At 24.8% G+C, this 15,614-nt stretch overlaps 1 protein-coding gene across 1 annotated transcript in view; it reads right to left on the bottom strand.

Annotated features, from left to right (window-relative positions):
* Positions 1-12,781, bottom strand: part of LOC122499132 (hepatocyte nuclear factor 4-gamma) — a 118,019-nt gene extending 105,238 nt beyond the window's left edge. The window contains exon 1 of the mRNA XM_043607255.1: positions 12,454-12,781. Within this exon, the coding sequence (XP_043463190.1) occupies positions 12,454-12,487 (34 nt within the window). The 5' untranslated portion in view covers positions 12,488-12,781. The remainder of the gene's footprint in view (positions 1-12,453) is intronic.
* Between the last annotated feature and the right edge of the window lie 2,833 nt (positions 12,782-15,614).

The following is a 15,614-nucleotide window of genomic DNA, read 5'->3' as shown; positions in this document are numbered from 1 at the left end:
TTCCCGGGGCGAAACTATTCCATATAGTCCTGGAGAGAAAACTATTCATCCGATTGAAGTTTCTTTTACACTGTATACTTGTCATGTGAAATGAACATTGTACGCCACAATTGATCTTCTGGCGCCATCAATCATAGGAGTTAGGTACTCAAATGTGATTTTGATATACTCCCTTACTTGTTTTCACTCATTTAGTCTGCCTCTGCCATTGTAAATAGTGATAAACGGTCGGAAAAATTATTTCTAAAGTCAAATTTAGTGCTGAACACGAATATCATAATGGATTTTTGATAATCTATTGTTCAAAAATTTTACAAGTGTTTTTTCAAAAAATATGCAGTTGGCGCGAAACTATTCGCCCACTGATAACAGCGAAAACTTCGAAACAGTGTATTTTTTTGTGTGCTTGTGTGTACTTGTTTTTAGGTTCGAATGGTAAGAAATTGGAAGAGAAAAACTCCTCCAATTAACAAATTAATTTTTATATTTTTATTTAGTATTATATCATTAATAGCTGCTGGAATAGTTTCGCCCCTCGTTTTTTTCGACATGGAAAAATTGTAGCTATAAGAAGTCAAGTTTTCAAACGGTCCTAAGCATTTTTAAAATTTTTTTTAATACATTTTTTAGACTCAAAAATCTAAACAGGAATAGTAATGCCCCACCCTACCCTAAATATTTTTATATCCCAGGCGGAAATTTCCAACCGGCGCGGATCCTAGCCCGTACTGACGCCGGTGTAACTGTACTGGCTCGGAACCGCCTGCCAACCGAATGTGAACGGGCATTCTACCGAATAGTGACTAGGCCAGGAGCGCGCTGGCAACCGGCTCGGAACTGGCATTCTACCGCCCGCTGACCGGCCGGGAGAAGCCGTTCCGTGTATAATTCAACCGGCTGGGACCTGGCACTCTACCGACCGCGGATTTTTCATTTAATAGCCAGCCGAGCGCTGGCATTCTACCGACTGACAACCGGATCGGATCCAAATGATAATTTCAACAAATATCAATAAAAAAATAATAATTAATTGCAAAAGATATTACTGATGACAATTCATTGACAGTTCACTTTACACATTTTTTAAATTTTTTATACATTTAAACGCAATTTTTTATTACATACACATTTGAAAAATCCTAACGCTTGGAGGTACGAACCTACGCCTAACCGAATATTTACGCACCGAAATCTCGCACGCTAACCACTATGCTACGCTCGCATGGGACTCTCAAATCTTAAATACTCTCAAGTGTCACAAGCTGAAATAAAACTTGTCCAATAACTACGCGTCAATGCTACAGCTATATTTTTATTATTATATAATATATTAAATAATTGTATCTCAATATAATAATATTGAACATAATAATATTAATAATTTTAATTAATATCACAATAATAATAAATTTATTATTATTAAGATATTATTAATTAACATTAATATTATTGAGAATTAATAATAAATTATTAACATGAATATTAATATTTATTAATATTTATTAATATTAATAATTTATTATTAATTCTCAATATTAATTAATAATATCTCAATAATAATAAAATAATATTAATAGTATAAATTTATTTATAATAATTATAAAGTATAAGTGCACAACAAATTTTTTTAATTGTTTAATTTTGAAAAAAGTCTCAATAAATAATTACTTAATATTTTGATTAAATTCATTTATTAATTAATCATTATTCTCTAAAATAATGCAATTAATTATTGTAATAATTATTTAGTTATGACACATTTATTAAAAATAAATTTATAATGTGATTTATAATGTGACAATAAATGACGACATCCGCAGTCGGATCCGGCCCAGCACCGAGCCAGTACAGACTTAACATATCCGTCATTCTTCCGACGCCGCAGAAGAATAAGATCCGCCGGCGGAAGAAATCCAGTACCGAGCCAGTACTGACAATAGTGGGAAGACGGTTCCGACAGTCGGAGCATAATCTGTACCGCGCCGGTTGCTTTTTCAGATCCGATTCGGTACAGACCGTCGGTACTTGCGGTCTGTACGGGCGCGGATCCCAGCCGGTTGTAAATTCCGACATTCGTCCGACTTTTCCGCCTGGGTATAATTAAAAAAATTATTTTTTTATAGAAAATTGAAACGTTTCTTTCTTTATATCTTCTTTTTATGGTTATATTTGAAAATATGGAAAACGATGAAAAATGTTCTTTAAAGTCCTTTATAAAATATTTTGCTGCGATTATCTTATCTTAGATTGACTGAAAATCCTTAATAGAATTTCATTTTCTCGGGGGAGATAAAACTAAATACATATCGATATTCTAGAGTCAATATTGTAATGAAAGAAAAACGGAAGATTTCGTTCTCTTAGCGGGCATTATTTTTTTTATCTGGTCAATAGCACAAAAAGAAAATAAAAAAAAATTTCTTAAATATAGTACACTCAGGGTTGATAGAAGTCAAAAAAATTCAGGGAAATGGCAGCGAATTTTATCAAAAATACTGAAAAAATAACAAAATTCTAAAGTAATTAAAAAAATGCAGGTTATTTATTTAAATAATAATAATAATAATAATTGTTATTTATTATTTATTTGTTAATTCTTAATTATATTCATAATTCGGTGAAGATTTTAAATAATTTTTATTTATTTTTTTATTACAATGTAAACGGGCTTAAAAATTAAAAAAAACTTCGTTTCTCACGCGTTTTTATTGATAGAAGTATGAAATAATAAAAATAAATAAAAAGGAGGAAAGCACCATTGACAATACGATAGGCATATGAATCAGTTTCGAGTCTCATTGTGTACGGTAGCGGGAAGACAAGTATTCTTATAAATATATATACATATATATTTGTGATTTTTATCACAAAAACTGAGTCACTTGAAGCTTTGTTATAGATTTTCTATTTACAACATTCGCGTGGTTACTCCATGTTTATACACTAAATGCAGAATTAATTGGCAATGAAGAAAATTTATATATGTGTCACTGTGTGTTCGGTAAAATTAAAAAAAAGAAAAGAAAATATAACTTGAATGTTAATTTTTATTATTTTCTTTGTGTCAGAATATTTGGCACTTAGTGACAATTAATGCACCTGCGGTTTTTCCATAAAAGCCATTTAAAAGAAACGCCCATTTTTTTTTAATTGAAATTTTTGCCTTTTTTGTATATAATTATATAATTATTTATTATATTTATAATTACTTATTTATTTATAACTAATTTACACGTAGTTTATTTATAATATCTACACCCAAAAAAGATATATTTGACTCAGTGCCAACTAGACTTTTTATTTATTTTAAATAAAACGAATTTTTAGTTTTTTATATATTGTAATTTTTCTTTACATACTTTTTGAACACTCTGTGTATAGATTTATTTAAATTATAAATTCTTATTGATTGAAATTTAAAAAAAAAATTTTTAAAGTTAAAATATTAAGAGAATACTTTAAATATTCGAAAGAGATTTTGTTTATAAATCGAATAATAATTGTTTATTTAAAAAGAAATAATTTACTTATATAAATAAGTTAATTAGTTGTAACTATGTATTAATAAAAAGGCAATCAACTAATTACTAAAGAATTTCGAATATTTAAAAATATTTCACTATCGTAATTTGAAGTAAATAATACTTTTTTAAATTTGTTTTTAGTTTAAAAAGATTGTTTATTAAAAATATTTTTTATTGATAATAATTAAGAAAATAGTTTAAATATTAAAAATATAAAGGGTGTTCAAAAAGTATGTAAAGAAAAAATAACAATACTAATTGGATATTGATGATTAAGGGCATTTGAACCTTGATGACGTTACACTTTGTGCAAAGCATGTGTGACGTCATCAAGGTTCAAATGCCCTTAATAATATATAATATAATTAAATATTAATTTATTAATTATTATTAATTAATTATATACTAATTTATTAATAGTAATTAATATTAACTAATATTAATAACATTTATTACTTAATAATAGCAATAATACTTGATAATAATTAATATTAATAATACATAATATTTTGCATTAAAAAAAAAAGTTAAAAAAATTCTCTTATAAATATAGAAAATATTAACAATTCCAACAAGTGAATAAATAATGTTTGCACTTGAACAAAAAAAGAAATAATCGCGTATGAATATTAAATATCAAATAGAAAATTATAACATTGTGTCAAGTTTTTAATAAATAACAAACGTGATTATCAATTTATTGTATGAATTCTTTTTTTTTTCCTTTTGAAGATTTTTATGACTTAACATATAATTGTTACAATGTCAATGTATGCATATTTTCTTGGAAAATTTTGTAAATCTTGTAAAGGTGTTACTTTTGGCACGTGCAATTCATTAAAGTAGAAAAAGAGGAAAGAAAAAAATTTATAATTCATTTTAAGAATGCTTTTTTTTCTTACTTCCTTTTTTTCTTATTATTAGTAATATATCAACATTCTAAGTTGCGAAGAATTTATGGAATTTCACATTTTATGTCCACAATTTATGTCGTTTATTAAATTTCTTCATGTCCACGCATCAATTAAATTAAAATTTTTCATCAAAGATGGAATAGTGAAATATTATTTTTCATATTTAGATATATTTACTTCATTTTTAGGTAATGCGTGAAGAAAGTCATGAAATTATAAATTCTACTTAATTTTAAGTAATTTGTTTTTTATTAAATATTAATTAATAATTCAAATACATTTTTTTTTTGCTCTTGGTATTTTTTTAAAATTAATTATTGTGTTTTATAGTAAATATTGAACTATTAATTAAATTATTAATTTATTAATGCTTAATTTTTATTAATTAGTGACTAATTTATATCAATTAATGTAATTAATAGTTAATTTATATTAGTTAACATAAGTAATTTAAATTAATTATCTCTTAGGACTAAAATAGCGTTTTTAACTATAGAATTTTTAAATTTATTTACTCTATAGGGATTAAAATGATATTTTTTAACACTAGAGTTAATACTCTCGGGAGTAAAGTAGCATTTTTAACAACAGGTTTATTAAATTTTCTTAGTAAAAATAGCAGGAAGTAAAATAGCATTTTTTAACACTGGACTTATAAAATTTTAATGCTCTAAGGAATAAAGTAGTTTCTTTTACCCCTAGGGAATAAAATTACACGTATCCAATATTTACATCTAAAAATTAATAATAAAAGATAAAAATGATTTAAATAATTTATTTCTTTTTTTAAATAATCTAAATAATTTATTTAGTTATAAATTGCTCATTTATTAATTAATTATTCATTACATTAATTTTTAACTATATGATAACTTTATGCTAATTTTAATTAAAGTGAATTAAAAATAAAAAAAAAATTTCCAGTGAATATTATAGTTTTAGTTTTCTATTTTGCATTATAATTCTAAATTAATTATTATATAGCTGTGCTCGTATTTTTCTTTTGTTTTTTTCTTATTTTATTTTTTTAATAAGAAAAATCACTTTTTTCCTGTCTACATTGACCTCCGTGAAAGAAACGATTTTTTCCAGTCAATATATTCCTATTTAAGTCTCGCCTGGAGACAGGAAATCAGATGCACGTTTTACTAATTAATCCCAAACGCTTCGAATATATGTCGGTCGATGATTCGATTTTCGTTTGAATCTTTGATTCAAATTTTAAACTCTTGTGTTATTCGTTTATTTGCATTTTTATGGGTTTCTTCCTTTTTTGAAATTTTAATTATCTTATATAAGTATTTTTTTTCCGGGTGGTTTTTAAATTTATCGATAAATATTGTTAATTATTGTAAAAAAAATCAGATAATAGAAACTGATTTTTATTTACCTAAATTCTTTTTTTTCCTCTTCTATTTTTAATATTGTTTTCATATTTAATATTATTTTTCTATTTTCTATTTTACAACACGCTCCAAAGAAAGGTATCTGAAAAAGAAAAAATTTGAGGTTTTGTCGATTCTTAATTTCGCGAATTGCACAGTATAAACAAAGTCTTAAATTTAATGGTGGCTAGTTTTAATTTTTGACTTATCTTAAGTAAACAACTATATTTAATCATAAAAACTAACTGAAAATTAAAGTTAGTTGTACTCTTACTAAAATAAAACTCATTTTGTAATTTATTTGTAGTACACCGGACTTAATTTCAGATCCAATGGTATTAATAAAAAGTTAGATGAAATTAACTTGCGATAAGGTACGCCTACAGCTGACTGTAAGTCTGGCGAGGCTGAAACAGTTGATTGTGACATCATAAGGGACGCAATTTGCAAACGTGAAAAGTCTGAATAGCGCGTCGCGTCGCCGGTTTGTCGGTTTACTTTTGACTCGTGTTTTATTAATAATATATAAGTGCATAAATTATATTTATAATTGGTGAATCTTAGAGGATATAGATTGTTTACAGTAAATATATATATTCACATTTGAAAGATTCTTTCTTTTAACATTTTTGTATACGAAGTCTCTTACTTCCGTAACTTTTATCAGTTTTTACTTCTCTAGTTTTCTAACAAGTCATAAAAATATGTGACAGAAAGTTTAGTTTTATTAGTATGTTAATATTTTCATTCGATTATAAATAAGTTTATAAACATTTTATAATCTTAATTTCACCTAATATATATGTGCATTAGCATTTAATTATATACCTTAAAGAGAGAAATTTTGACTGATAGTTTTAATAATTGTTGTTTGTAATAAGAAATTAAATGTGACATATATTTATTTTAATAAAATTCAAGAATATGAAAGGTGTAAACGGAAGTAGACCATGTTGGCTGAATGTCAGTAATGATTAGAAGTTTAAAAAGAATACTCCCCTATTGATACAAGTAAGGTGATAAATGGACGGAAATTCAACTGTAAGCTAATAAGAAGACTAAAATTTAGCTAAATGTCAGTCTTCTTACTAACTTACAGTTGAATTTCAGTTCATTTAACACCTTACTTGTATCAATAGGGGAGTATTCTTTTTAAACTTCTAATCATTACTGACATTCAGCCAACATGGCTACTTCCGTTTACATCTTGAACAAAGACAAATTTCGGGCTTAAAGGAAGACTTTGTTTCTACAGTGTAATAGAGAAAAAAATTTAAATATTTATATAGACAAAAAAAAGACTAAAATCATTGTGTATGTGTGTGTGTCATGTCTCGTGCTCTATCTGGTTTTATATTCCTTATGTGTTGTGAATCAGATTTTTTATTAAACATTGGCGTCGCCAATTCAATATTCCAATAATACTTTATAACAACAAAATTTCTCTACTGTTATATAAACCACCTTTGTTCGCTTTTCATTAGGGAAATGGTAATTAAATTGCACTACATTTTGTAATTTTTTTTAATTGATATTTTTTACGTAACTTTCTCCCCTCCTTTGTCTCTCACTTTGTAATAAATTTTGTTTACAGACTTGATCAATAATTGCATTAATTAATTGATAATAAAAAGTTAACATTAGTTAGTTAATAGTTTGCCTTAATTAGATAAATAAAAATTTTTAATTTTTAAATAAATAATTATTTATAACAAAGTGTTATTAATTCTAGGACTCTAAAAAAATTGAAGGGTATAAAAATATCGAGGAGGAAAGTAAATTAAAAATTGAAATTCGTTTATATTAATTGACAAATTCTCTAAATTTGATTATATAAATAATTATAGAATTACGAATATTGACGAACATTTTGAGACTGAATATGGAGACGCTGTTTTCCACCTGCGAACGCCAAGGTCACCGCTAGATGGCAGTTTGAGTTCTTTCTTGGAATTTTTCCTGCCACCTGGTGGTGACCTTGGCGTTCTCAAGTGGAGAAATTCTACTACCATTTTATCAAATAAATTTTTTCCAGTTAAAAAATATTATTGTGAGAATAATTTAAATTTTATATTTCATTACACTGCCGTCCAATGTAAAAAGACACATAAGCGCCATTGTCGCTTAGGTCGAAATTTGTATAGTGTAAACATAAGAATAAACACCTAAGCTACGCATTGGCGCTTATGTGTCTTCTTACATTGGACGGCAGTAACACTTTTGATACTATTTTTTTATTTCTAAATTCAGTCCGAGATCTATATTGTAAATAAAAAGGGAAAAATAAAAAAGTAAAAAAATAAAAATAATTAAAATAGTAAAAAAATTAAATATTTAGTTAAATATTTGAATAAATATTACATATTTAACCCGTCAGCAGTCGCGCCTTTTTTAGTGTCTCACTTGGACTCTAAGAGCGCCCTATAGGTCGAGTAGTGTTGCGTGAGACTTTTTCTCACGGCGCGACTGGGTTAATAAATAGTTTAGTTAAATATTAAAGTATCTATTTCAAAAAAATTGAGAGGGAGATGAAATATTTTTATGTAACGATGATTTATTGATAATTATATGATAATGGCGAGATTTACGTCGATTACGACCTTTATCGTATCAATCAGTAACAAAACATTCACTATATGCAAATATTATAATATGTGTGTATATATAAAATCATTTCTATTTGTTATGTTATAGCGAGTTATGAAATTTTTTTTTTATTTTCATTTACATATTTACGCCTGTAAATAGTAATTGTTTTTCGTCATTCTGTAAAAGTATACATGAAATACCACAATGCTGATTAATTTTTACTAATTTCTCATTAACATCTATTATCGTTATTCCCATTCCATCAAAATCAATTATCGATTTGTAATAATTAATCATTTTTCTTAAATGAACGTCATCAAAAAAAAAAAAAAAAAAAAAAAAAAAAAAAAATGGGGAATCTTCTAAAAAATTAGGAACAAATACATTTTTGTGATAATTAACATTAGTTAATTATTTTATCATTATATTGATTGATTTGAAATTATTATTAATTATAATTATATAATTTATAATTTTAATTAGTATAATTATAGTATACAGTGAAAAAAAAAATTATTTGATGCAAGTAAATGATTTCTTGCATCTATTGTCTTACGAATATTTATTTGAACTTGAAAATTTTTATTTACAGAAAAAAATAGTACAGAAACTGAAAATAGTACAAAATAGTATAATTATAATATTAACAATAAAAGTAAAAAAATAATTTAGTAAAAATTATAAAAATATAATATAATATTAACTCTCTGCTGATGGCTGATGCTAACGACCGTTATCGTCAAAAATCGTCATTCTGGACGCCTGGTGGGGACTTTGGGAGTTACGTTCTTTGGCAATAGAGTGGGGATAAGTTAGCATCAGCAGAGGGTTAACAAATAATATTTTTAATATAATAATTATAATAATTAACTATTGTGGTACGCAGTTGCTTTTATTTAAAGAATTGAAAATAAAATTTGTTGAATAAAACAAAATAAAAATTTACTTATATAATAATAGTTTTTTTTAATTGAACCAGAATAATCATTTTGAAAATTTAAATTTAAAATAAAAATTTTTTTTTCTTTTAGAAAATAAATTCTAAACACGGAAAAAATTTGTCTCTTAGACAAAATATAACTCTTTAAAGAATTTGCTTTATGCAAAATTAAAAAAAAAATAAATAAAATTTTTTGTTTGCTGTTTTTAAATAGAACCAAAACGATTTACCCACAAAAAATGAAAATGATACCAAATAAACAATGTCTATCAAATTTACATAAACTTGTAAATACATTATGTTATTTCACAAAAATATTTTTCAGGAATTTTTGTTTTTTTTTCTTCAAACGTAAAGTATGACATTTTTTTCTTTCGCTTCAATTGAATGTAAATTTACATCTGATTGTACTTGATGAGTGATAAAAAAAATTGTTTGTTTTTTATTACCTAACCTTCTTTGTAATTTGAGAAAACATAATATGTTTGTATATAGGTATATATTTATTATTTATAGAATAAGTTTTTTTTTATTTTTAAATTTTGAATTTTTCCTTCGTTACCGATTTTTTTTGTTCTTTTCGAACTTGAATTATATATATTTTATTGCAAAGAACAAAAGATATTTACAATCTTTTCTATGATTCTGAATTTTCTTTATTTTTACTCTTTTATTGTATGTAGAGAACAAATAATTTTGCAAGAATGCATTTTTAAAATGATTTTAATTAATTTTTGTTTATAAATTTTATTTTTTAGTTCGTCTATTATTGTTTTTCTCAATTTATTATTAACTATTAGGAATTTATTATTTTATTTTTATTTATTACTATTTATTATATTATGATTTATGCTTATTTATTATTTTTATATTATTAATTTAGGTACTATTTGCTGTTAATAATATAATATTTACTGGTATTTATTTATTATTGTCTATATTATTGTTTTACTCTTCGTTATTAATTTATTATTTACTAGTTTTTATTCATTATTTTCTACTTTATTACTCTCCTCTTTGTTATTAATAATTTAATACACTGAGAAAACTGGAGAGTCAAATTCAGAGGTTCAAAAAGTGTATGTTTCCTTTGCTTGTGAAGAGAGTTAAATAGTCCTTCTAAAATAAATTTTGAATTGATAATGGAAATCTACTTGTATATTCTCTCCCATTATATCTGAGGGTTAAAAGTTGCGCAGAAAATGTGTACGATCTGATGCGCGCGAAATTATTTTTCTGACATTTTATGTATTTAATTTAGGGGTTAGGTTGCCATATTTATTCATTTCGCGCCGGATAAGGAAGGGATTTCTCAAGATGGTTAATTTGTCCCTCTGTTGAAGAAATGGCACGAATATCTGTCAATGGTGTATTTTAACATTTAGATTGTTATCCAATAGCTAACTCTCAAATATCAACGATTTGTCCCTCCAGATGTTTAGTCCAATACTCCAGTTTTCTCAGTGAATTTACTATTATTTAATTGTTAATTTATTTATTCGCATTATTCAATTTTTTTATTGACAAACTTTGCATTTTCTTATTTTTCACTTGCTAACTAACAAAAATTTTTTTTTCTTATTTTACTTTATTTTTAATTTAAAATTTATAGTTTGTTAAATTTAAACATTTTTTTATATATTTTATTTTTCCATTTACCTAATTTTTTTTATCAAACTGTACAATATGGAAAATAAATATTCCTGGAAAAAATTTTATTAAACATTTTTTTATTTACTTTCTTATTTCTTATTTTGATAAATAAATAATTTTTAATTGCATTTTTATTAGGTTATTAATTATTTATTTATTATTGAAATTATTTTTCATTTTTTGCCTTTTTAAAATTTTAAAATTATTTATTGTTGCAAGTATTTTTAATAATTATATTGGTCATTTTAATTCTTCTTTTTAAATTATTATACACATTAATTAACTTTATCAGGGTTCACAATTTAATTAACTTTTCGTATCATTAAATGAATGGAAATTTCATGAAACTTACATAATAAATATTAATAAACTTTAATAACAATAATAATAATAAATTATGTAATAGTAATAACAAAAACAAAGAACAATAATAGCAAAAAAAAAAATTGACTTATATTTTATTTAGCAAAAAACAAAAAAAATTATTTCTTTCTTTATTTTTTCTTTTTACAATTTTTATTGTAAATTATTACATTATTGTATTGTACAATTATTTTATTATTTTTTTCTTAATTGATCAGTCTTAATTAATGATGACTCCAAATTAAAAATAGAAAATAGATTTTAAAAATTGAAAAAATTATAAATTTTTATTTTTATAGCATAAAAAATGTTAAAAGCCATTCACAGCCATTCACAGCTTTAAATAAACAAATAAATAAAGGTAAATAAAAGGTGTAAAAAATTTTAAAAAAGTAAATTGCAAAAATGATAAATAAAAAAAATGCAAATAATAAAAATAATGAAAAATTAATAATATAAGTAATATTAATATGAAGAAATAATAATTGGAAATAATTATTAAAAAATCAGATATTTTATTCCCTTGTGTATTAATTAAAAATACTTATTAAGAAATAGGTGCGTTTTATTCCATAGTGTAATGATTGGAAATACTTGTTAAAAAATAAGCTATTTTATTCCTTAGGGTATTAATTTTAAATAACTGTTAAAAAAAGCTACACGGAGAAAAAGGAATTGTTAAATCTACTAACGGATTGTTAATATATGTAGAACTAGCAAATCTGATTTGTTGTTGAAACAGTTTTTTGGTTCTCCTAACAAATCAAAATTGTTGTGATAGCAATTAATTTGTTTGGAGAACAAAAAAAATTGTTGCAACAACAAATCAGATTTCCTAGTTCTATATTAACAATCAGCTAGTAGATTTAACAATTCCTTTTTCTCCGTGTACTTTATTCTCTAGAGTATTAATTTATAATAACTTTTAAAAAATGAGCTACTTTATTACCTAGAGTATTAATTTATAATAACTGTTAAAAAAATAAGCTATTTTACTCCCTAGAGCATTAAGATATTTAAGATTTAATAATAAGTAAATAATTTCAAAGAGTATGCGAGAAAGAATTTGAAAAAAATCAACTCACCAAGCATGGAAAAGAAGTGATCGTCGAAACGCATTTTTTAAAAGTATGAATAAATAAATTCAAAAAAAAAAATTTTCGACAATTTTTTTTTAATATTATTTTAATCCATTGACACGAGGTTATCCTTTTTTCTATTTGCCTTGTTTCCTTCTTCACTCGCGTAAAAATAATTATTTTTGCACAAAATTAAATTTCGTTTTCATTGGAAAGAATCCGGGGGAGAAAAAAACAAAAGTACATTAAATTAAAAAAAAATTACAAGTAAAATTATAGTGCGCGTACAACTGCCTGCTCACTGTACCGACACTAAACTAAATGTGTCTTGAGAAGTTTCGGTTTTGAAAGGCCGCAAAACTAAAGAAGAAGGAAAAAGAGAGGGAGAAACGGTTTAAACGATAATCTAATCTTGACGGCTTTAACTGCAAAGTTTACAATATTAAATATGTTAATGTGTGTAGGTAGTTTACTTAATGATGAATTCTTCAAGAAGCCAAAAAGATGACATTTTTTTTCTTTTTAAATGGGGAAAAAAATGTATATATTATAGAGATACATTTATTGACAGGAGGGTGGTGGTCTCTTTTATTCTCGACACTGTGGGTAAATTTGAACACGATTCAAATCAATGAATTTGGTTTACTGATAACATAACGCTTTTTTTCTTATTTTTTTCTTGATAAAAAAAACTATTTTCAATTTCTCTGTCTTGAGAAAGATAAATCTCGAATATTTTTCATCTTAGCAGAAAAGAAAGATTAGAAATAAATAAATAGAAGGAATTTTTTTAATAAATGAGTATTTTTATTTAAAAATTCTTCTTTAGCGAAAAATTAGAAATTTTCTCGAAAAAAATTTTTTTTCGGGATCTTTTCTTTCTTATAGAAAAGAAAATAGTATTTTTTCGTTCAATAAATATTTTACTTTTCGGTAGTTGAAACTTTTCCAAATTGAATTTAATTTTTTACATTTTATTGTATTTTTTACATTATGTAGTATTCAAATATTTTTAATGATAATATTGCATATGCATTTTTATTCCCTAGGGATAAAGAAGCTATTTTACTCCCTAGAGTAACTCTGGTGTTAAAAAAGTGCTAATTATTTCCGGGAGTAATAAAATTTAATAGTCCTACAACGTTAAGCACATTGTTTATTTTACAAATAAACAATTAAATTTGCAATAACAATTATAAAAATTAAACAATTTAATTTATTAATTATTTCATTTGAAACTATATTATTTTCAGAGTATTTAAACCTAATTTTATAACGATTCGTTTATTCTGTTCCGAGATATTAATTTTTTAATAAAACACTGCAGAAAACTTCAATAGTTTATAACTAAGTGAAATTTAATTTTTTTGAAAAATCCTTCAAGGCATTTAATTATCTCATAATTATGTTTCATTTTCATGTATTACCAAGTAAATACAGTAAAGCTCAAAATTTGCTGTTACACTTCAGGCCACGAATTTTTACTCATTTTACACCCTGGGCTCATAAAGATTTATTTTATACAATGGAGTAAAGAAAAATATTCCAAAGGGCTAAAAATTATCATTTTACCCCCTAGTGTTGAAAAAGATCATTAAAGGTTAGAAAAGATATATTTTATATAATAGAGTAAAGAAAAATATTCCATAGGACTGAAAATGACCATTTTAATCCCTAGAGTTGAAAAAGACCATTTTTCATTCTAAAGTTGAGAAAATTACTATATCTTAGGGTTTAACTTTATAATTTTGCTCTCTAGTTTAAAAGAAGTATATTTTACAGCCTATTGTTAAAAAATTAATAAAACTAAAAATTATTTACATAATTAAAAATAACGTAATTTAGAAAATTTACCATAAATATAATAATATCTTAATAATAAGAAATAATTGCAAGAAAGCTATCAGTAATATCGAAAAATTGATAATTATTTTATCAGAATTTAAAAATCTCAGATCAATTATCACCCTGTTAAATATTGTCAATTGTTTTTAAATCAATTTTCATTTCTTATACAATGTACACACACATACACACACACACACACACACACGATTTAATTTTGACATGTAATCGTGATTAGAAAATTTAGTCGATGTAATCATTTTTTTCTTACGATATAATATAAAAGTCACAGGTGTTTAAGTGCCTTTTAATTAACTGTTTACAATTATATTTTAAATAAACAAAATTATTTTTTAATTGCAAAACATCTTTCACAATAATTATTCTAACTCTAGGGTAAAAAGTAAATTGTTTCAACCCTAGGAAGAGTTAAATAGTAATATTTTTCAATTTTTTTTAATGAAATGGAAAAAAAATTGTGAAGTAAATTATTTTTTAATCTTAGAAAATTTTCTTTGTGCAACACCTGCTGGAAAAGAGCTACTTTTCTTTAACATAAATGCAGCACAAAGTGGTCAATTTCTGCACACTTTTGATTACTTTTCCGCACACTGTGCAGAAAAATGTACTTTCCTGCATACTTTTCTGTAAACAGTATAATATACACTATAATCAACATAAAACTATACACTGAAACCCCACTTATTTAAAGTCTCGTTTACTTAAAGTCGCGTTTATTTGAACCCGTTTTTGCTTCACTTATTTTCAGTTAGAATCAGCCTTAACCCCACTTATTTTAGCTCATGCGCAGTACGCGACCAATGGAAAGATACTTACATTCCCATTGGTTGAGTTCAAACAAAACCAACCAATCATGTCAATTTATCGAATTACGTTACCAATATAGGTTATGTCGACCAAAATACAAATAAACGCGACACTTCGTGTCGAATTGCGTGAGCCATGTTCAAATAAGTGGGGTTTAAGTGTATTTACTGATTAGAAAAGTATAAAAATTACTTTTTTCGGTAAACAGGTGTTGCACAATATATTATTTTAACACTAGGGAGAAAAATAATTGCCATTCGTTTTAAGGTATGATATATTTCGTAACTTTGGAGTTCATAATAGTCTTTTTTCAAGCTAGAGAGTGAAATAATAATGTTTAACCCTAAAGAATAATAATTCTTTCAACTTTAGAGTCAAAAATGGTCTTTCAACACTAGGGAGTAAACTGGTAATTTTTAGTCCTATGGGATATTTTTCTTTACTCGATTGTATAAAATTTATTTTTTTGAGCCTATGGAGTAAAATGTTAGTTT

Source organism: Leptopilina heterotoma, unplaced genomic scaffold (assembly GCF_015476425.1).
Source record: "Leptopilina heterotoma isolate Lh14 unplaced genomic scaffold, ASM1547642v1 Lhet_100, whole genome shotgun sequence".
NCBI lineage: Eukaryota > Metazoa > Arthropoda > Insecta > Hymenoptera > Figitidae > Leptopilina > Leptopilina heterotoma.
This window is presented reverse-complemented; position numbering and strand designations above follow the sequence as displayed.